Source organism: Dreissena polymorpha, chromosome 2 (assembly GCF_020536995.1).
Source record: "Dreissena polymorpha isolate Duluth1 chromosome 2, UMN_Dpol_1.0, whole genome shotgun sequence".
Classification (NCBI taxonomy): Eukaryota; Metazoa; Mollusca; class Bivalvia; order Myida; family Dreissenidae; genus Dreissena; species Dreissena polymorpha.
In genome coordinates this window covers 42,619,297-42,643,686 of record NC_068356.1, presented here as the reverse complement: position 1 = coordinate 42,643,686, position 24,390 = coordinate 42,619,297, and the positions used below count along the sequence as shown (strand labels likewise).

The following is a 24,390-nucleotide window of genomic DNA, read 5'->3' as shown; positions in this document are numbered from 1 at the left end:
CCGTTCTCGGCAGCATGTGAGTTTTGTTGGTGATCACTATACCGGACAGGTGGGGCCAAGTCCTCCGGCCGGGTCCTGGTGCTACCCCACCCCCCCCCCCAAACACACACACGCACACACACAACACAACACAAGACCACACCAAAATTGAAAATACATCAGTAACAACTAAATAGCTATAATTCAAACACTCGTCTCTGCTTTCGTGAGTCTAGTAAGTTAATAAGATAGGATTTGTGGGACCACACATAATGCAGCCTCAAGAGCGAAAGGACCTCATACACATGCGAAATACACACACGCGCACGCACGTATCGCGCGCGCTCGCACGCACACGTACACACACCCACGCACGTGCGCGCACACACGCACGCACACACACAAACAATCCAAATGTTTATTACACGGAATAATATGTCGGAATCTTTATTCTTATTATTATTCAAATGTAGTGCAGAGCTCCTCAGGAACATCGACACACTTAAACTATACAAGAAGTCCTTGGTAAGAACCAGTACTTGGTGTCATTGTGGGAGATATTAAGAATTTTAACGCTCCCACAGTGTGGATCGAACCCGTGATCATCCGATCGCTAGGAGAACACTAAGTGGTCGAATTTGCATTTTCGGGTCGTATCCCGGGGGTGGGGGGGGGGGGTGAGTAGAAAGATAAAACATAATGAGGACCCCAAATCACTGTCGTTTTGGCCAACGTCTGTTCTGACCAGGGAAGGTGTTGGATTCAGGGCGTCAAAGTCCCACCGGTCGAATCAATTCCCGGATGAGCATAAGCCGCATCTATGGACCCCTCCCCCACCCTTGGAGAGCCATTGTAATGCATGTTGAATGATTACATAAACAACGCACAATATAAATTAAATTGTATTGCTACCGTACATACATGAATTGAAATTAGACCACGAATTGGATGCTGCATATTTGTGTTACCTTAAGTCCCCATGTGCAATTCACACAAGTAATATATTTATTTGAACACACTCATTTCCGTGTAAAAAGATAACAAATACTTAGCCGATGGTATTATTCTTATAAAACACCGAGTCATTTTCATAAACAATGATTAAAGCAATTTTAGTTTTCAACAATCATGGAAAGCCAAGACTTTCAAGATTCTATCAATATTACGTATGTATGCAACTCTTTAAGAATCGACCATATACCGAATGAATTAAAATCGGATTCCACTTACGAGTTTGTGTGATTTGTGCAGAGAAATGATCATGCTTTCGAATGCTTTTCTTATAAAATGTATGGTACTGTTTCTGAAAGAAATATGCTACTTCAATAATAGCTGTCCAAATTCTCTAAAGACTAAACATTAAGCTGCACCTAAAATCAAACAGTATTGTCATTTAAAGATTATTATAGTATATACCATTTTAATGTGGGTTCTAGCCTCTAATGCTAACACAAAGCGCACCAATGACAACATTCAGCTGGAATTTTGCTATTTGTTTCACAGTGAGCATGGACGATCAGTCATTCTTAAATTTGTTGTCTTTGCTTTTGTTAAGTAAAGCTCATTATCACAATTCGCTTCTTCACTGTCACAGCGATTTTCCTCCTTCTTTATAAAGTACCGGTAAACGGTACTTTCCCAATCGAACGAAAATTCCCAAATTCCCAAAACGGTACTTTCCCAATCGAGCGAAAATTCCCAAATTCCCAATCGGCATCTGGAAAAATCCCAATCAGCGTCCGAATTTTTTCTCAAAACGATAGAAAGTTTCGTAAAAAAACCAACTTTCGGCGAGCGAACAAAGAAAATCGTATAGTTGTGTGTAACCACGCGCTCGATTAATTTCGGGTTTTATTATTTAGCGCATTCAATCAATAGAGTTGTTACTGTTTCCGGTTCTTTTGCCAGGCAGCCAGCGTACTGTTTTACGTCGGTTTGTAACCTTATCGTAGTTTGAAATGAGTCATAATAGCAAATATTATGCCAAAAAACCAATCGGAACCATCAATCACAGGACACATTGACAGCAATAATGATGCTGTGCAGGGAGGGATGCAAGCAACTGAGTGATGATTAAACATCAAAGATTGTTGAAATTTCACAAAAATGAAAGAGAGAGACATTGCTTTAAAAGAGATTAAAACAACTAGTAATTGATTTGGTGTGTTCTTTATAATATTTTGTTATTTATATAAACTTTATAACTTAATGGTCATTAAGGCATGCCTGCAAATGATTATTTAAATGGGTATGTTCAATTAAGTATGAACTGTATGATGTATTCAATAAGACCCAAACTTCACGACTCGATTTTCCCAATTTCAGGATTTCACGACTCGATTTTTCCCAATTTTGAGGTTTTCACGACTCAATTTTTCCCAATCGGACCGGTACGGGTACTTTTCCCAATTGGACAAGGAAAATCGCTGTGTCATGTTTTAATTTGTCAGTTTACTCTAGTATTTTAAATCGTAATCTTTTTCAAATAGATTAAAAATGTGTATATAACATTTCAAACATGTTTTCTAGAGCTCTGATCACTGAAATTTATTTGAATTAGTGTGCAGGTGTGTTTAACTGAAAAAATACTAGTTGAAACTCAATTGAATTAATCAACTGTTTTAATAATTAAATCAAATAAGTCTTTAAAACATAATAATGTAAGACACTCTTGAGAAAATATTTAAAGCAGTTTCTTTGTGTCAGCCTGAGGACATGCAGCAACAGATCGTGAGAGAAACTTTCCATCTGGTGTCCAAGAGAGATGATAATGTGTGCAACTTTCTTGAAGGAGGGACGTATGTATTATTCATCCTATCTGTGTACATAAGCATGATTACACATTTTAAAATAATATAATTAGAAGAAGGGGTTTTGTGGAGTTTTTAAGTGAGAAGATGATTTGATAAAGAGGAGGTGAATTTAGTTTCATTTTTAGCTTGGCTGTTTTCAGAGAAAACCCAAAGGTATTGTCATAGCCAGCTCGTCTTTCGGCGTCCGCCGTGCTAAAACCTTAACATTGGCTCTAAAATCATATTGCTTCCAATTAAAACTTTGAAACTTCATATGTAGATGCACCGTGATGAGTTCTACATACCCCATCTATTTTTGGGTCAAAAGGTTAAAGGTCAAGGTCACCCACAGCTGAGTATTGGCTCCCGTTATGCAGTGCTCTTGTACTAGTTAAAGCTTCAAATAGTAGCCAAGTGTTGAACAAAATTTTATCAGAATAGCAAGGTGATTGACCTGCCTTCTGTGTCTAAATAAAACCTCTGCAGAGGTCCATATTAGGGGTGCACATTACCCACACAATGAATCTAGACCAACACACTACCCACCATAATTACTCTTAGTTGTTGGACACTTATTTTTCTTTTTTTAGTGTCCAAAAGTTTACATACTCAAAAATATTCCAAAAATACAGTGTCTGGAAAATAGAGACACTGACAATCTACCTAATGCATTCGATGTTCCTTTATTCCTCTACATGTACATAGTGTCACCTATGAATGTTTGCTAATCAATGCCGCTTGTTACAATGGCTTATGCTCCTTAAAAATATCTTAAATTTTGTCAATTCATGTTTAGTTTTTCATCTTTTACATTTTGACTATTTTTTTTATTTATTTAATAAATATTATTTTTTATCATAAGTTTTATCTTAAATATAATTTTTATTTTTTCTATCCTGAATGGTTACTTGTTTCATCTTGCAATAAGTATTTAACTACAAACAAGCAACAAACTAAGCTGAAATTTCTTTCAATAATGATGTTGGCCATGTTGTTTTTTCACCTGATTACAAATGTATACACTTCCAATCTCTAGACTCAATTAGTGAAGTGAACTGTGTAAGAACCACTATAATTTGACACCCAACCAATTTTATGTATGAAAATTTGTATTTTATTACATTATAAGACAATATTATTTCTGTGTTTAAATAACAACTCTTTAGACATAAATAGAACTGTAGTTACCCCCTATGCCCCATTTTATATTAGAAAAATTGGAGTGCATACTTCTTGCTGCTTTACCAGGGTGCAGGATCTAGTGACGTTGTGGGGTTCACAATTGTAATCGATGTAAACACTCCGGTAAGTGGTGCTTTTTTCGCAAAACTTTTTAAAACAATTTTTCTAAAGAATTTCAACAAGTACATAAAAGACAATTTGCTTATGCTGCTTTTTACAATGTGAAATAAATCATAATTATTTTATTTAATAAGGCTGTGGTCTTGGCCAAAAATTCTATGTGTACAGCATTTATGAACAGGGTTATTCAGCACGCAATGTAAACTTTTGGCACCGATTTTAGACGTATTAAATACTTTATTCTTCAATCTTATAATATCGGCACAAAATACAAGAAAAATTGTCTTTTATGCATTAAAGATTTTTGCAAATGTATTTCAGTAACTTGAGATATTTGCAGATATAAAGTTATTTACAGTGTGTTAACATTCTGTCCAGCCTGTGTGTAAACCCCTGGAAACCCGGTTGATCCTGCACCCTATTTACTATCGGCTAAAGTTTACACCATGTGTAAAAGGTTGTTTTTTACTTGATTTGGGGAAAGGGCCTGGCCTTCCATTTTTGAGAAAAAATTTAGATAAAACTGACCAAGTATGCTTGAAATTTTGTTAAAAATGCATCATTTTAAAGACAGGGGAAGGGGCCTTTCTATTTGGGGAAGGGGTCTTTCAGTGTTCTCTGGAAGCACCAGCAGCCGGCGATTTTACCAGCTACTAACAATCTCTGTGCCGGCTACTTTTTCCCAAAAAATCAATTAAAAACAGTGCAAAAACCCGTTTCAGCTCTTAGTCACAGGCTACTTTGAAAATATAACTGGCTACTTAAATTTATATGGAGAACACTTGGTCTACATGTATATAAGGCCCTGCTTAAAAAGAAAAAAAACTTGTGTATGTATGAAAGTTCATGAAGTTCATTTGACTTTTTGACACAAATTTTCCTATAACAAAATGTCAAATGGGTGTCAATAATAGTGCTCCAAAATTAAGCTTAAGAAATTCTGAGCGTAAACCCCTGGAGATTCAGGTCATATATAAGCTCTGCGTCCTGCTTCCTTTTGTGATCTTAGATCTTTCCATATAATTTAACAATCATTCAATAAAAGTATCAAATATCTTGAAAGAACATTAAGTTATGTAACTACATGTACTGATTTTTGATTCTGAGTTGTGTTGTATTTCATAACATTTTTGTATTCATACCACCCAGGTTGATAGGAGGCTCAGACTTCAAGATCATATACAGGCATTACGCAACCTTGTACTTTGTGTTCTGTGTCGACTCCTCGGAAAGTGAACTAGGCATTCTGGACTTGATACAGGTTTGCTGATTTCTTCATTGCCAAAAAGGGCTATCGTTATCCATGAAAATCTTTAAAAGTTGGCTTATGAGAAAAAATGGATGAAAGTGATGCAAGGCTGATTAATTGCTTGAGTCAAATAGGACTTAAATTTATATGAGCACAGTGCTTTCCACAGGATTTTTTTCAGACGCCCCAGGGCCGTTGAGGGGGGGGGGGGGGTTATGGAAGGGCTGCATCCTACATACGTAAAAAAAATTAATTTGTAGAGTGAAATGACGTTATTTAGTGCATTATGAATCGTAAAGAAAAAACAGCAATTAAGTCATTGATAACTACATTTTTATGCTCCCCCAAAAAAAAATTTGGGGGGAGCATATAGTCGCCGCTTCGTCTGTCCGTCCTTCCGTCCGTGCACAATTTTTGTCCGGGCTATTTCTCAGCAACTAATTACTGGAATTCAATGAAACTTTATGGGAAGCTTCACTACCAAGAGGAGATGTGCATATTATCATCCGGTTCTTGTCGGATGTTTTTTCACAGAGTTATGGCCCTTTGAAATTTTCCATTAACTGTACATATAGTGCAATTCTTGTCTGGGCTATTTCTCAGCAACTAATGACTTGAATTCAATGAAACTTTATGGGAAGCTTCACTACCAAAAGGAGATGTGCATATTATCAGCCAGTTCTGGTCGGATGATTTTTCACAGAGTTATGGCCCTTTGAAATTTTCCAATAACTGTACATATAGTGCAATTCTTGTCCGGGCTATTTCACAGCTACTAATGACTGGAATTCAATGAAACTTTATGGGAAGCTTCACTACCAAGAGGAGATGTGCATATTATCAGCCGGTTCTCGTTGGATGATCTTTCACAGAGTTATGGCCCTTTGAAATTTTCCATTGTACATATAGTGCAATTTTTGTCCGAGCTATTTCCTAGTAACTTATTACGGGAATTCAATGAAACTTTATGGGAATCTTCACTACCAACAGGAGATGTGCATATTATCAGCCAGTTATGGTCGGATGATTTTTCACAGAGTTGTGGCCGTTTGAAATTTTCTATAAACTGTACATATAGCGCAATTCTTGTCCGGGCTATTTCTCCCCAACTACTGACTGGAATTCAATGAAGCTTTATGGGAAGCTTAACTACCTTGAGGAGATGCGCATGTTATTTGTGGGTTCTGGTTAGATGATATATTTAGAGAGTTATGGCCCTTTGAAATTTTTAAGTTGCTAAACCATCCATCGTATTATTTTGTCCAAAGTTATGCCCCTCAAGACGTTTCCTTTTATGTGAATATATAGTGCAATATTGTGACAAAAAAAACCTTTGGGGAGCATCACCCGTCTCCAACGGTTTCTTGTTACAATTTAGTTTTGGGATCGGGTCCGTTATACGGCCTTTTTTATGCTCCCCCCAAAATCTAGAGCATATAGTGGCCGCTTCGTCTGTCCGTCCGTGTGTCCGTCCGTCCATGCACAATTTTTGTCCGGGCTATTTCTCAGCAATTAATGACCGGAATTCAATGAAACTTTATGGGAAGCTTCACTACCAAGAGGAGATGTGCATATTATCAGCCGGTTCTGGTCGGATGAGTTTTCATAGAGTTATGGCCCTTTGAAATTTTCTATTAAAAAATTCTTGTCCCCCCAAACTACTGTGCCCTCAAGACGTTTCCTTTTATCTGAATATATAGTGCAATATTGTGACAAAAAAACCTTTGGGGAGCATCACCCGTCTCCGATGGTTTCTTGTTAAAAATTGTTTTAACCCTTTCCCGCATAGAAACGCATAATCAAGTCTTAATCGCGTCCTGAATGTATCGGTATCAACCATACTTTCTATCTATTACTGCATACTAACTACTTTTCCGGTCGCTACTCATTACCCAATAATCCCGTATATTCCAGTTTTAAAAGCAAATTCTGGTAAATATTTACGATAAAAGTGCTCAAGAATTTCAAGAAACACAAGCATTCGCTATTTTTGTTGAGTATCAAATAAATTGTGGCATATGTTACTATTTAAAGATGTGATGAAATAACGTCCAATCAGGGAGGTTTTTTTCCCAATGAACACGCGTAAATCGCCTGATGTGATGTTCCCGTTTTTATACAACACAAAATACTCCATGCGATGTTCTACATGTCTGCATAATTTTGCCCGCTTTTTATTGAAACAAAGGATAAAGCACTGTTTATTTGACGCTTGAATTTGTTAATGTCGTGTTAGCATTAAAATTTGGAAGCGTGTTTCGGATTACAAATTTTAAAATGCTCATTTGAGAATCGAATGAAACATTTACAGTCATGCGTAATTAATTCAATGATAACTTGTTAAAGTGCATTACGAGTCGAATAAATGTTTTGACCATAGTATGCATGAAATTCACAATATCCACAAGGATTACACCCGGTGGCCATTATCAGTCTTCTAAGTAGAGCCTAAGTAGGTGGCCGAGATTTAATGTTGAGGTGTACACCAAAGGGACTGATGAGTGTGTTAGATAACAAAGCCAACAAACTGCCATTACAAGCACACAAAATTAAGTCACTTGGCGTCTGCATCATCCATGATCTCACTGCAGGTATGACTGCCTACAGGTGTTGTCGCTCATTCAAAGCGTGAGCTCTCATTGGCCAATATCGATTTTCCATTACACCGACGATCCGCCTTTAGGCAGGCTTTAGGATGGTAAAGCGATACATGAAGTAATTGATAGAGGATCATAAATCGGCTCTCACAATTTATGGCGAAGTTGATATCGCTTTGATCTTAAGAATGCCTGGTTGCAGTTAATGAAAATTACACACTGATCAGAAAATTTCAAGCGCCTCGCGGACTCTGATTTCGAATTTCAAGCGCCCGGGCGAGGGACCGTTTAATGGCCTGTGGAAAGCACTGGAGCAATTTTCTTTCAGCCAAATGCAGGACTGATATTCAGGACCAATACCAATACAAGTTATTTTGTCATGCTTGCTTTTGAATCAGTGAATCCCAGATTGTCAGTCATTTCTCTACCAATGAATGACTCTTGGTGGAGACACTTGTCAATAAAAACTGGAAAAGTTCTTGCATCGTTAGAATGTTATATTTCCAAACTGCTTTCAGGTGTTTGTGGAGACGCTGGACAAGTGCTTTGAGAATGTCTGTGAGCTGGATCTCATCTTCCATGTTGACAAGGTAGATTGGTCACTGTGTGTACCTGGGCAGGTAGAGTGTTAGATTGTTCTTAGCCATTGGTGAGGCTAATCTCAAATGGCTTGCTTCATTCAGTTATCTGCATGATTCTTTAAGAATATGAGTCCCACTCTGTTAAAATTGGGTTTAACACATGTCTGCACAGGCTAGTCAGGGATCATGACTCTCTGCTTTAATAATAGTTTTCGTTAAAATAACTCTCTTCTTAACGAAAAATCCAGTTTAGGCGGAAAGTGTGGAAGTGTTGTCCTTGATTAGCCTGTGCAAACTGCACAGGGTCATTAGGGACAACACTTTACGCACATGAATTAAGCCCTGTTTTCCCATGGTAAGGCTCAAATTCAAATGTGTTTGTCACAATTTAAACAGTATGCCTGCAATTTGAAATGGTGCACTACACACATTCTGCCAAATTTGATCTTTTTAATATAAAAGTACTTATGTAATAGTTATGAGGCACATGTTTTTCATGATGACTGCCGTTCTAAAGGTCCACTACATCCTGGCTGAGCTGGTGATGGGGGGTATGGTGCTGGAGACAAACATGACAGAGATCATCACACGCATTGAGGAGCAGAACAAACTGGAGAAATCCGAGGTTTGTGGCCCGTCTGTACTCTACACTGGCATCATAAAGACAGCTGTCATGTTATATACTGTTGTCATGTTTAAATTTTTTAGCACTTCGCACTTTTTGTTTTTCAAGATAGGCCTCAAATTATTTATCTTGACTACCCTTACATATGACGGTTGTTGGCATATTAAGTTAATTGCAGTAATACTCAAAATCATTCTAGGTGGTGACCTGATCATTGGAAATGTGAAATTATTAGGTTTGATAATTTCAGTCTGGCTTGCTGCCAATTTTTGGAAACTATTTAAAGAAAACATACAAAAGCAGGTAAACAACTTCATTTTTTCAGTGTTTTATCCAGCTTTTTAAACAATCAAAGACAAATCATTTTTTATTTAAAAAGCAAAGGCCGATATCTAAAGCACTACATCCCCACAACAACTGTGTAATTAAACTAGGAATGCAAGAGGTTAACCAGTAAACCTACCGAAACGACCAGTTAACCGCTTGCATTTTCTGGAACAGGTTAATCTGGAGAAAAAAAATGATTATGTTTTTTTCATGGAATAGTTTGTACTCTTTTACTTTTTGTGCGTGACATTCTGCCAATTGACACATTTATCAAACTCGCAATAAAAATCAGTTGAGACATTGGACGGCTTATTTTGATGTTTTGTTAACCAATATCCAACACTGATTTCTCGCGAAAAGATTATTTAATGTATAATGAACATCAAAAGATAATCATTCAGCTGCAGACGCTAAAATGCAAACAACAAAAAATGCAATTATCGAATAAGACAAGATGCAGATTCGTTGAACACTCTTGACCCTCTTTACGTCGAACTGAAAGGGAAAACACATCAACACACCATTTTGTGAGCAACATGATGCAAACATAATATAAGCGCCCCAACCAAAAATAATTTAATGACATGTTAAAATTAACATTGTGTAGTTCTTTAATTTTGTACTCCTATGCATTTACGTAGGAAAAATAAATACAAAATATTGCGTACATTTACAAAATTATTAGAATAAATTGTAATATACATATTTATTACGAAACTGGAATGTTATCAACGCAAGTGATTTCAAATTTGAAATTATTTTCCTTTCTATAGAGCGGTTTGAGCGGTATGACATTTTTTACGTACAGTTTAACTACTTAAGGCAATTTGGTTAAACGATTAATAACCGGTTACGGCAACAGGTTAACCGGTTGATGATTTTTGTAATCTCTTGCAACCATAAATTAAACACAAGATATAATTATGCTAAATCAAATTTTGCAAATTGTTGTAAATTCATTGTAAATAATTTATTTAAGTTCTTTTGTGATGTTTTTATATGTTGCAATGTTGCATCTATTTGTTTTTAACCTCACCTTAGCACAATGTGCGCCTTTTGTGATGGCCTTTTGTCCTTCGTCTGTCCTGCGTTGTCGTCGTGTGGCACCAACATTTGCTTTATGAACCATCTATTTATTGTACAATCTTCATGAAATTTGGTCAGAAGATTTATGCAAATTATATCTTGGATGAGTTTGAAAATGATTCCAGTCCGTTGAAAAACATGGCCAGCAGGGGACAGGGCATTTTTTTCTTTTATGGCTATAGTTAAACCTTGTTAGCATTCTTGAGGTCACATTTATTGTCTGATCTTCATGGAACTTGGTCAGAAGTTTTGTCCCAATTATATCTTGGACGAGTTAGAAAAAGGTTCCAGTTGCTTGAAAAACATGCCCGCAAGGGGGCGGGGCATTTTTCCTAATATAACTATTGTAAAACCTTGTTAACACTCTAGAGGCCGCATTTATTGTCCGATCTTCATGAAACTTGGTCAGAAGATTTGTCCTATCAATATCTTGGACAAGGTCGAAATGGTTCCTGTTTGTTGAAAATAATGGCCACCAGGGGGCTGGGCATTTTCCTTATGTGGCTATAGTAAAAACTTGTTAACACTCGAAAAGTCACATTTATTGTCCTTTCTTCATGAAACTTGGTCAGAACATTTGTTTTAATGATATCTTGGATGAGTTCAAAAATGGTTCTGGTCTGTTGAAAAACATGACCACAAGTGGGCCATTTATAGTTCTCTCTTCATGAAACTTGGCCAGTACAATTGTTCTAATGATATGTTGGGCTGCACAGAACAGGTCTGTTCCTTTTATCTCAGGTGAGTGACTTTGAGACTTTCAAGCCCTCTTGTTGATTTTAAGCTCGGCGTTTTCGGAGAAAACCCGAGGTATTGTCATAACCAGCTCGTCGTCCGGCATCTGCCGTTCGCGTTGTGCTAAAACCATGACATTTTGCTCTAAAATAAAAGTGCTTCCAACTACAACTTTGAAACTTCATATGTAGATGCACCTTGATGAGTTCTATACGCCACACCCATTTTGGGGTCACTAGGTCAAAGGTCAAGGTCACTGTGACCTCTAAAAAAAATAAAAAATCTGACAAGCTTTCATTTATTCAAAACTGCACCCGCAGCCGATCGTTGGCACCGGTTATGCGATGTTCTTGTTATTTCATAAATTTTAAGCTCACCTGAGCACAATGTGCTCATGGTGGGCTTTTTGATGGCCTTTTGTCCATAGTGCGATGAGCGTTGTGCGGCGTCAACATTTGCCTTGTTAACACTCTAGAGGCCACATTTGTTGTTAGATCTTGATGAATCTTGGTCAAAAGATTTGTCCCAATAATATGTTGGATGAGTTCGAAAATGGTTCAGGTTGCTTAAAAAACATGGCCGTCAGGGGGGGCTGGGCATTTTTCCTTATATGGCTATAGTAAAACACTCTTTAAGGACAATATATTGTCCAATAATCATGAAAATTGGTAAGAACATTTGTTTTAATGATATCTTGGACGAGTTTGAAAATAGTTCCGGTCTGTTGAAAAACATTGCCGCCAGGGGGCCGGGAAGTTATCCTTATATGGCTATAGTTAAACCCTGTTAGCACTCTAAAAGTTACATTTAAAGTTCACTCTTTATGAGCATTTGTTCTAATGATATCTTGGGCTGCACAGAACAGGTCAGTTCCTTTGTATCTCATGTGAGCGAAGTTGGGCCTCTAAAGCCCTCTTGTTTTGCAATGCTGCATTTTACTCCAATTATCTTTAATTTAATATTATTAAATCCTGGTTATTTTTAGAAATAATAAATATTACCCTAAATACCATTAAGAATCAAAATAACTGAGTGAAGAAACTTGTTTTTTGTCAATGATAATTTTTTTTATCATAGAAAGCAAAGCTTGATGGAACACCTGTTTTAATTCAGACTTATGTAAGTGAATCAGTTATAACTGTATTGCATTCTTTCTTGAAGACATCTTGCTCATTATAATGTTATATGGCTGTATCAAGATCTTTCTGTGCTGGATTGTGTCTCTGATAACAAAAATTTCTTAAAAAAGAGATTTTTTTTTATTGTTGGTTTTGTGTTAAACTTTAATTTACTGGTTAATATAAGTTAATTAAAAAATATTTTAGGTGATAAACCTTTAGTTTTTTCTATGTTGGATATTTAAGTGAATACGATGATAATTACTATTAATTTTAATTGTACATGTATAAATATAACTTGAATCTTTGCCTTTGAAATAGTGCATTGATATTCTCTGCTTTCGGAATATTGGAATGGAAGTCCTGATTCAAAGCTGCTAGTATACTGAGCCTTGTTCTTGGTAAACTGGGCTGAATGCATATGTGTTACGTGTCATCCCAGATTAGCCTGTGCAGTGCAGTTTCTATTTTTATGAAAGTTTTTCTTTGAAGAAAATCTCTTTTAAATAAAAACTAAGTTAAGGTGGAAACAATTGTCCATGATTAGCCTGTGCAGACTGCACGAGCTAATTTGGGAGGACACTTTGAGCATGTGCATTTGTACAAGTTTAGCCACAATGCAGCCCATATGTTCTTCTGGACACTGGCCATCCCAACATTTATGATTCTGCACCTTTTGATAACATAGTATGATTTCTGAAACTCTTAATTGATTACAATTAATAAGCCATTAACATGCCCACAACAAGTTCATAATTAATTATTTGAAATATAAAAGTATTGTTTAACAAACTGATTACTCTTTGTACAAGTATTTTTCACAATAATGACTTATTACCATGACATTAACACTGGCTATTTTTTATAATTTTTGGAGGACCATTTACTGTGTGGGTATGTCTGAATGCCTATGCTCAAAGTGTTGAGAAGGCATTTGTCTGGGAGGGCCAGTGTCTGCCATTTAAACATATGATGACATCTCTACGGATGTTCTTTCACTTCTCTTTGTCTTTTATGAAAATAATACAATTAATGTATTGTGTCAACAATTCCATCTGAAGATATATTATGAATGCTTATTTCTTTGATCACAAAAAATCTTTCTTTGCATATCTTTTGTATTCATGAATCTGCCTTCCATTTTTAGCTTACCTAAACCCAAATTGATGACCTTTTGTCTATCATGGATCTGTGGTCGTCATTTAGTTGTCACATTTATGGTTCAATCTTCATGAAACTTGGTCAGAACATTTGTTTTAATGATATTTTGGCTGAGTTCAAAATGGTTCCGTTTTTTTTTTAAACATTGCAGCTTGAGTTAGTTTGCATTGTATGGCTATAGTAAAACCTTGTTAACACTCTAGTTCATTTTTAAGGCTTTCACGGTTGCGTTTGTGCTAGTGTAACTTGGACACTATGACATGTCTAAAAAAGAATAAATGCTATATGCTATCTACCAGGTATTACAAGTTTCTCTTAATCAGCAGTGAAAGGTGGCTTAAAACTAAAATTTAGCTCTTGCTTCTAAAGGCAAAATTACTATGTTATTCTAATGTTTGCAAGTTAAATGGCTAGGTTCTAAGACCTAACAATTATTATGTTATTCTAGTTTTTGTGAATTATAGCTAGGTTCTGGGACCTCACTATTCTAATTCTGCTTCAGACATGTTTAAATGTTTCTTGCAAAAACTTTTTGAACATCAACATGGACTGTTTTCAGTTCTGCTGTTGAAATCTGATTAGCATTAATCACTTGTTTGCAAAATGGTCAACGTTAAAACAGTTCAGATCACTCAGTAATAACAGCAGACATGCTGCAGCCAGGTCTTAACCAAAGGGTGATTCCCACACTGCCCCAAGGTCCAACTCTTCCCCCTTAGACCCAAAACAGGCCATTTTTCATGTGATCACACTATTAGTCAGCAAATTTTATTTGCAGATTCACTTATTAATGTTCACACTGAAAGTAGCTTTATTTATTATGGAAACAATGTTTTTAATACAAAATACATGTTATATAAAAAAAACATAAATACCACAAGCTATATTGAAAAGATGCCAGTGGGATAAAACATTTATGAGTGTGTGCGCTAAAGTGCCCTTTTGACAGGGCCCTGCCCTATTTAAATCCTAGCTGGAGCACTGCATCAGTGATGCTTTAACCCTTTGCATGCTGGAAAATTTGTCGTCTGCTAAAATGTCGTCTGCTAAATTTCTAAAATTAGCATTTTCTTTAAAAAAAAAAATTCAAAGAATACTATCAGAATAGCAAACAGTTTGGATCCTGATGAGACGCCACGTTCTGTGGCGTCTTATCTGGATCCAAACTGTTTGCACAGGCCTTCAAAATTCGGTTCCCGCACTGAAAGGGTAAAGCTTCTAAGGCAAATATTGCTTCATGAATGGGTTATTTCTTATTTTTAATAATGTTTGATCTGTGAAATGGTGTTATGTCATGGATCATGTTGGTAAAATAATTTACTGACAAATGTTTTGGTGTTGCTTGAATTTCAGGAGACATTAGACCTGTCAATTCTTAATGAATTGAGAGAGAAAATTGCTAAGATGTAGTAAGTAACAGCAGAATCTGTGGTCTCTTTAGAGCATTAAAAAATGATACAAATATTTATGTAAAAGGAATTCGTCTAAACTTCAAGCATTTCAGTTTTAAATTTTACAACAGTTCCTTGGCATTCACATAGAAGTTTTTGCAAATGCAGCCTGTTTGTGACCACAGCTTTAAGATTTTCTGGTTTTTTTTTGCTTTCATACATGTTTCTGTTTTATTTTCCTTTTGCCGTTTGTTAATGTAGCTCATTTTCATCTGTACAAATCCAGTATACTGTGAAACCATTATTAATCGTCAGGCATTAATTTTCATAAATTTCGTCAGTCGACCGATCAGCGAATTTAAGATCCTAACGAACAATCATGCTCTATGTTTGAACAAAAACAAACACTGAGTTGAACAATATTTTAAAACTTTACCGTAGACATGAGGCATTAAATTCCAACATAATCCATGCACACATTCACAGTTATTTCGTAATCAAGATTAATCCGGTTTTGACACAAAGGGATGTAGATTACACAAGGTACTTAACTGACACGTTACACTTCCTTAAACACGTGTGCAGTACAGCTGTATCGAATGCGTTGACTTCGTTTATGTAGAATGGTAATGAATTCGCGCTAATTGTTTATAACTTTATTACCCATAAGGTGCATTGTGTGAGCCATCACGCAGCGAATGCCGATGAAAGACAATAAACCAAATGAAAAGATGACGATGTGTGATCAACATGCGTATTTATCACAAATTAATAACAAATATTTTAATTGCTGTTTGTTGTTTTATTGTTTGCGTTTAACCACACTTATTAGTATTTTAAATGTATGAATTTATTTTTTTTTTTAATTATTGACATTATTGATTTATATACCGGTAGTTTACTTTTTAAGAACAAACACACACAAAGAGTTTATAATTTTAATGTTGATATCAGAATAAAAAAGCATTTTATTTGAAAAAAAAACACTTAACAAACTGGAACCTCTTTCGTATAACACAAACAGTTTTAAAACGGTATTGAGAGCATTTTAATAAAAATCATACGAACTAGAATTACGATTGTTATCAGTATGGCAATTATAATAATAGAAAAAGACTAATGGGCAATTGGCTTCGTTGTTACAAACACTCGTTAACGGTTATTCGATCCCATTTGTCCGCTAATCATAACAATGAATGTGTGAATGGCATACATGAATAGGGTCCATTACTGTCCCTTGATAACAAAAGACTAGTTAATTGGCATGTGACAAACAGGCCCCACCTCCTGCAGTGATTCTCAAGTGTGTTCCCGCATTCGTACGATTTTTCGCAACTGCGATTGATCGCGAATATGTATTACACACAAATCGGATATTGACTGACGCATTTTTTTTTAATTTAAAATCGGAAATCGGCGAATTTAAGTGCTGACGAAATCGTCATTTTTAAAAAAATGACGAAATTTTGTGCTGTCGAAAATAAATGGTTTCACAGTATACCGAATTCCGGGAAAACAGTGCTAAATGCAGTGCCATCTCAGATAAGCCTATGCAGTTTGCACAGGCTACTCAGGGTGGACACTTTCCAGCTTGACTGTATTTTTGTTTAAAAGAGGCTTCCTCTAAACAAAAAAAATCATTCAAGTGGAAAGTGTCATCCTTTATGAGCCTGTGAAGACTGCACAGGCCTATATGGGATGACACTTTTAGGCATATGCACTAAGCCCCATTTTTCCAAAGCAAGGCTCGTATAGTTCATGAAGTTTGACAAGACTCGCCTTGTAAATCTTTTATTCCACTTTTCAGATAAATTTAAGTACAAAATGACAGTAATCTAATATTCTCTCTTTCTCTTTAGTTTCAAAAAACATATTGGACATACAATATTGTATTTTGCTTTATACATAAAAAAAAAGTATTTTCAGTATTTAATTTGTTTGTGACTGATTTTGGTTTTGTGAAACATGTTAATACTATTTTCCATCAGTGCCAAGCCATTTTAACTGTTCATTGCTCTATTCTAAGGCTACAATTTATTGAATGTGTAAGAAATGGAATACATTTATTCCTTTATCCATATAGATAACTGATCAGTTGTTAATTTGCAAATTTATGTTGTTTGCTTGAAAAATGATATTTCATCATATATATTCCCAATTGATGTAGGCATTATCATTGTGTATATGATAATCAGGTTTTTAAGTTTTTGTTCCCTTTTCATATGTTAAATTGCTCTAAACTTAAGATTTTTTTCCTTTTTACTTGTTTCAAGTATTACTTGTTACACCGTTAGTAATTGATGGTGTATGGGATACCATATGAGAGTGAAGCTTACACATCAAGTATTACTTGTTACACTGTTAGTAATTGATGGTGTATGGGATACCATATGAGAGTGAAGCTTACACATCAAGTATTACTAGTTACACTGTTAGTAATTGATGGTGTATGGGATACCATATGAGAGTGAAGCTTACACATCAAGTATTACTAGTTACACTGTTAGTAATTGATGGTGTATGGGATACCATATGAGAGTGAAGCTTACACATCAAGTATTACTTGTTACACTGTTAGTAATTGATGGTGTATGGGATACCATATGAGAGTGAAGCTTACACATCAAGTATTACTTGTTACACTGTTAGTAATTGATGGTGTATGGGATACCATATGAGAGTGAAGCTTACACATCAAGTATTACTTGTTACACTGTTAGTAATTGATGGTGTATGGGATACCATATGAGAGTGAAGCTTACACATCAAGTATTACTTGTTACACTGTTAGTAATTGATGGTGTATGGGATACCATATGAGAGTGAAGCTTACACATCAAGTATTCGGGGTTAATGGAAATTATTCTGGGTGTATGGAAAATACACCATGGGCACCACACCGCTCTAAGCCAATCGGATTTGGTCATTTTTGTAGGAGGTGAGATATTGCTGGAAACCATTTCAATCAACATGGCTTGACAAAGCTGCAATTTGAGTCATCTTGCTTCATTTTGACATAGAAATGGTTGCATATTTCTGACAATCTTAACAAATATTTTGATTACCATATGCCGCTATCATTTTTACTGTTTTTAAGCAATTTTCAATTTAAAAAAAGACCCCCTATGTAAATAAATTGTTCAAACGACTTTAAATTTAATTGAAGAAGGTTTTTGTATGACGATCCCTGGGTAGTTTTTATGCCCCTTGAAGATTAGCACATAGGTTTTTAACTGTCAGTCAGTCCTTCCGTCCGTTGAAGATATACTTGATATTTGGCATGCATGTGAATCTCATGGAGCTGCACATTTTCAGTGGTTAAAGGTCAAATCATCCTTCAAGGTCGAAGGTCAAATATATGGCTTCAAAGCGGCACAGTAGGGGGCATTGTGTTTCTGACAAACACACCTCTTGTTTTTAGCAAGTTTACCCTTATTTATAAATAAATTGGTTTATCTTGTTTGTGGTCACAAAAAAAACGTTTTGCCTTGCCTTGCCATCACTATGCAGGATTTACTGGTTCTACAAAATGATGAATTTACAATAAAAATAATAAAAGATGATTAAGCTCACTTAGAGGGCTGAATTGTTTTGTTTCACAGAGCTGTGTTTTCAAAAAGTACAAATAATAACAATTGCAGTAATAGTGTCTGCATTTGGTTCTCAAAATGTGAAAGACACCAAAGATTCTGATTGGACTGAGTTAACAGTTTGAAGAGTGGTCTAACATCTGCACAACTCATTGTCTAGTTGTCAACTTGCGTTAGAAAAAATCAGTCTGTCTTGCTGCCCAAGGGGAATGTTGCATGAAACGGTTTAAGTTAGTGACAATTGGCATACTAGTATTAGTTGGCATAGATTTTTTGAAACAAGAGATGTTTAGTTGTGAGAACAGGGCATTTTTATTATTATTTTGCATGAGGCCATATTAGCATACTTTGTAATGAACAGTTCGATTGATTTAAATTGTGTCCAGTATACTGTATGCAACCAAATAAATTCACTTTAACGAGATTTAAATATATTAATTCATAAAGGTAAGTTCCAAGTAACTTTTGCCATGGTATACACAAAATGCGTTCTTGGTTCTGGGCTGTTAACTCTTTTTTCAAGGCAAACAATTACTAGGGGCAACCAAGCCTTAAAAGTTAGTTCTATCCCTGGAGAATTGCTTTTGGCTTATGCCTTACATGTATCTCCCTTACAAGAGTTTATTGAAACAGTCCCCTGATCTAGAATTGGTCAGTTTGGCTGTTTTCCTTTCCTAATTTGCAAACCATAATATGAGTTGTTTAGTTTTCATTTGACTTTAGCCTGTTACTTTCGTTTAGGGTGACTTTTTCAGTTGGAAAGACAAAATGATTTGTAATTTGTACAAATGTATAGAATATAATGAAATGTTTATGTATGTTTTTTGTCTCTGTTCTGCAAAATTAATTAAATGCATGCTGAAATGTCATCAGTTCTTAGGAAACAAGAAGTCTTTTATTTCTGTGAAAACAATCGCTTTTGAAAGAGATGCAGGTATTTATGTTCTTGTTTGCTTGGTATGAATAAAATGTTTTGTTTATGTACCCTTTCAGTGCTGGAACCGAATTTTAAAGGCCTTTGCAAACAGTTTGGATCCAGATGAGACGCCACAGAACATGGCGTATAATCAGGATCCAAACTGTTTGCTATTCTGATAGTATTCTTTGAAAAAAATAGAAGAAAATGCTAATTTTAGAAATTCAGCAGACGACATTTTAGCAGACGACAAATTTCCCAGCATGCAAAGGGCTAGTGTACTAGACATGATTTACTTCACAGGCATCACATGGAACTGTGCAATTAACACTCACAAAATCTTCTTTATAAGACAGATTTTAATGAGAGTTTTCGTATTTTGGTCTGTAAGATATTAATCAGAATCCCTTTCTGCAATTTTTTTTTGGTCAACTGAGGCTCTTGATCTAACTATAACAAAGACACATGGCGGACAAAAAAATTCATGCATGATTTTTAAGCATGTGAATGGTAGTACTGTATAATGTTAACTGAGGAAATAGTGAAATTACCAACATTTATTACCCAGGCATATTACTGATACTTGACGCACATAATTATTGGTCTGTGTGTCTGTTTGTTCATTTGTCCATGGGTATGAGGTTAAACCAATATTTCATTTTTGCATAAAATCAGTAATACTCAGCTGTGACACTTGCTTAGATTGAACTATATCAAAAACTGACGACTCTTGACCTTATTTTTCCCTTGACGTTGACCTTATTTTGGACTTTTACTACCGTAGTACTTCAGAAAGTCTTGGTGAACCTTTAACTCATTTATGCCTAGTGGACTCTTCCATCCTTATAAATTGGATCAATTTATTTCCAAAATTAGGGATTTCTAGTATATTTATTTCTATATTTAGAATATTTCTTACAGAAATTCTTTTAAGCAAACAGCGTAGACCCCGATGAGACGCCGCATCATGCGGCGTCTCATCTGGGTCTACGCTGTTTGCAATGTCCTTTTTAAGGACGCTAGGCATAAATGGGTTAAAGTTAAGTGTCGGCTTTGCTACTTAGAAGTTTAAGACTTATACTTACATGTATTTTTTCATAGACATACGCAATATACCCATATCAACTTGCTAAAGTAAAAGGGCCAGTGAATCAAAACTCAGCGTTATTGAATGCAGCATCTTGTTTAATAGATTGAGTGTGTGTGTATGTCTTTATGCTGGTAATATTAAGATTCCTAGCTATTGGAATAAGAAGTTTCATTGCTGCTTTTGATTTTGAAGTATGCGTGGGGAAAAAATAAAGTGTGCAGAAGGTTGAATTGTGTTTCACAAACACTGCTTTTGTTTATTTTGCTATCTAATGGCAAAAGCCGAACATAGTAAAAAGGTCTATATTTGATTGTTTGGACAACAGTTGCAGCATCTGATCGTGTTGTGTGTATGATACTAGTAATTATATGTTTATAAGACTTTTCTTTATATATTATATATTCTTGTACAATATAGAAATTCCATTTATATGCAATCAAGTATATTTAACAATTTTGTTATTATGTGACCCTCAATATACAAGCTGGGAACCACTGTAAATAAAATGTTTTGTTTATGTACTCTAGCCCTTTCAGTGCGGGAACCGAATTTTAAAGGCCTGTGCAAACAGTTTGGATCCAGATGAGACGGCACAGAACGTGGCGTCTCATCAGGATCCAAACTGTTTGCTATTCTGATAGTATTCTTTGAAAAAAAATCGAAGAAAATGCTTATTTTAGAAATTTAGCAGACAACCTTTTAGCAGACGACAAATTTCCCAGCATGCAAAGGGTTAACCAGTGAAATATGTAGTTTCCAAGTGGTTCGTAGTTTCAAACATATAACCCTTTTTAGCTCAAAAGCAAACTGAACATGGCTATATGCAACCAGCATAAAACATCACAAGCTGTTCAGGTGTTCTGAGGTTTTATGCTGTTTGCTCCTCATCAGTATCTAAGGCTTGAAAAGGTTGAATGTAGTTAGAAAGGTCTTTAATATGATTTTTGAAGGGAGTTCAAGCTTGTCACAGAACTTATCTCAGTGTTAAAAGGTTAACATTCCCTGGGACCTATCTATGATTTAATAAGATCAGATTTCAGTTACTGGCATTAGTTTGTTTGTTTTGTACTGGTAAAACACTTGTATCAGCTGAGCTTACCCACAAAATGTGGGAGTGGGTTAGTTGAACCTTGTTCTGGGAAAACTGTGCTTAACTCTTTCAGTGCGGGAACCGAATTTTGAAGGCCTGTGCAAACAGTTTGGATCCAGATGAGACGCCACAGAACGTGGCGTCTCATCAGGATCCAAACTGTTTGCTATTCTGATAGTATTCTTTGAAAAAATTCGAAGAAAATGCTAATTTTAGAAATTTAGCAGACAACATTTTAGCAGACGACAAATTTCCCAGCATGCAAAGGGTTAATGCATGTGTGTAAAGAGTCGTTTCAGATTAGCCTGTGCACAGGTTAATCAGGGATGACACTTTCTGATCTTATTGAATTGTTTGTTTAAAGATGGTCTCTTCTAAAGGAAATCCAGTGTTGGAGGAAGTGGTGTCCCTGCAAACTGCACAGGCTTATCTGGGGCGATACTTTACATCCATGCATTAAGCCCTGTTTTCCCAGACAAGGCTCAATTGACAGCATTGATTTGACTGAATACTATAACATTGCTAATGATTCCATGAAACATGTGTCTCCTGTCTGATTGCAGGCTGGTATAGCAGCTGCGCCAGCGCGTGCAGTCTCGGCGCTGAAGGAGATGAACATTCCACAGAAGGTCAAGGACATGAAGCTTCCTGACCTGCCCTCTATTGGCAACCTGAAGTTCTAATGGCGCTTTGTTCTCCATCTCTGTGTGTCAATTAAATGCCAAGGTTTCTCATTGACAGGAATATTCTTGTTTCATAACTTAATTATGTGGTATCATTATTTGTCTCCTTAGTAGAGTATCTAATTGCAAAATGTTATCAATAATTCTTGATGTATTGACAGCCTTTTTTGACATGAAATGTCAGGATACAATTTAGTTTTATTGTTGACTTTGTGGGGTCTTAAGTTTTGCCACAGAAGCATCAGTGCAAACATTTTAGGAGTTTTTTTACGGCATGTAAAATTATACTTTTTGTATCATAAGAATAATAAGTTTCGAATTGATTAAAGGAAATCTAAACGAGTTATTATAGCATTGAGGTAGTCAATGTTCACATTTGTTTTAATATTTTGAAATCAACTTTTGAAAACAACAATTTTCCATAGTGAATCAAGATTTCAGTTTAAAGATCTGGGTACAAAAAGTAAAAGCCATATACAGATTAATATTGTATTTTGTATTGGTTTATTCTTGTCATTTAAAAAGTGGGACCACTCATACACTTGAGGTGCATGGTTCTGGTACTCTTACAAATTACACATAGAATGTTGCAAATAAACCAATTATTCAGATGTTGATGATGACATTGTATTTATTCTGAATGTGCAATAAAAATACAGGTGGCGAAGAATGGGTCAGTTCTAAAGTATTTGTCTGAAATGTGTAATGTTTCAATAAAATGACTGTTCAGTGGGTGTGTTTGTTGGATGAGAATGGGTAAGTGGGGATATGTAACTGATTGTTTGTTTACATTATAGCGATATTATTGCTTTATCTACCGGTACATTCACATATTGTTTGTTGCATTGTTGAGCAAATGTTTGTTGTTAATAGTTCAATTGTGATTTTATTTTCAATTTTTAATTAATAAATATTTAACAAATATATCAACATTTTGTAAAAAAGTTTAATGTCTTACAATGTAAGTCATGTCAGCAGTTGTAATTTTAACACATATCAGTTAAAAAAGCTTGTGTGAAAAAGTTTAATATACAGAGTAACTAGTATTAACCCATTTATGCCTAGCGTCTAGAAATAAAGGCATTGGCAAACAGCGTAGACCCAGATGAGATGCTGCATGATGGGGTGTCTCATCAGGGTCTGCACTGTTAGCTTAAAGGAATTTCTGTTAGAAATATTCTAAATATAGATATAAATATACTCGACATTCCTAATTTTGGAAATAAATGGATCCAATTTAGAAGGATGGGAGAGTCCACTAGGCATAAATGGGTTAATTTGCTTAGCAGTGCAATTATCTGCAATTCTCAGGTGTACTCATTTCTTATATCAGTACGGTGTTCAAATACTTAAACCAGATGAAACTTGTAAGTGTAACAATTGAAATCAAACACTTTTCATGTAAAAGATGATGCAAATGATATTTTGGAATGTTGATGGTGTTAAGGGTGGTATATGCATGTGTTATAAGTTAAAGGGAAAGAGATTAAATGGAACTATATTTGTGAACTTAATAAATTCAGAAGTGAAATAATGTTTTGGTGTTTCTGTTAAGTTTTGACTGTGATGTTAATTTAAAGACGGAACAAAAGCCAGACAATTTAAAATATCTTGGACTACAACATGTATTTGTTTACACAGGTGGTTAGCGTGTGGCCATGATATTAATTAGAGAAAACAAATATATTTGATAGTGATTTTGTTTTTTAGAAAATTTGATTTTTCGTTATAATATGATTATCTATCATTCAAAATGTTGTTTTCACTAATTAATATCATAGCCACACGCTTACCACCTGTGTTTGTTAATAATTATATATCACTCTGTGAATGATTATCATCATTATTTTGTGTACAGATTACATAAAACTACACATTTTGTATGGTTAACGTCAACAAATAACAATGTGGAATTGAAGTGCAATAACAAAAATGTCTGGTTTTGAGTAAAAATATTTTAAGTACAAAGCATAAGTTCCTTTAAAAAAAAGGAGTGCATTTATATTTGTAATAAAATGCATCCGCTTGAATTAGGGTTGTTCTGAGTCTAGTGCAAAGAAATTTTTGCATAATTTGTT

At 35.4% G+C, this 24,390-nt stretch overlaps 2 protein-coding genes across 4 annotated transcripts in view; one reads left to right on the top strand and one right to left on the bottom strand.

Moving 5' to 3' along the window:
• The window catches only part of LOC127866801 (protein phosphatase 3 catalytic subunit alpha-like), a 273,905-nt gene that overhangs the window by 73,153 nt on the left and 176,362 nt on the right, over positions 1 to 24,390 (bottom strand). The gene's annotated exons all lie outside the window — the stretch shown is intronic.
• LOC127866805 (AP-3 complex subunit sigma-1-like) lies at positions 985 to 23,846 on the top strand. 3 transcript variants are annotated; one of them, XM_052407630.1, is made up of 7 exons: positions 985 to 1,145; positions 2,686 to 2,777; positions 5,223 to 5,334; positions 8,438 to 8,509; positions 9,018 to 9,125; positions 14,906 to 14,961; positions 22,193 to 23,846. In XM_052407630.1, coding segments are annotated over exons 1-7 (510 nt in total). In that variant the 5' UTR covers positions 985 to 1,076; the 3' UTR covers positions 22,194 to 23,846. The 3 variants fall into 3 exon arrangements, with proteins under 3 accessions (XP_052263590.1, XP_052263588.1, XP_052263589.1); XM_052407628.1 differs by lacking the exon at positions 14,906 to 14,961 and adding an exon at positions 12,351 to 12,392; XM_052407629.1 differs by lacking the exon at positions 14,906 to 14,961.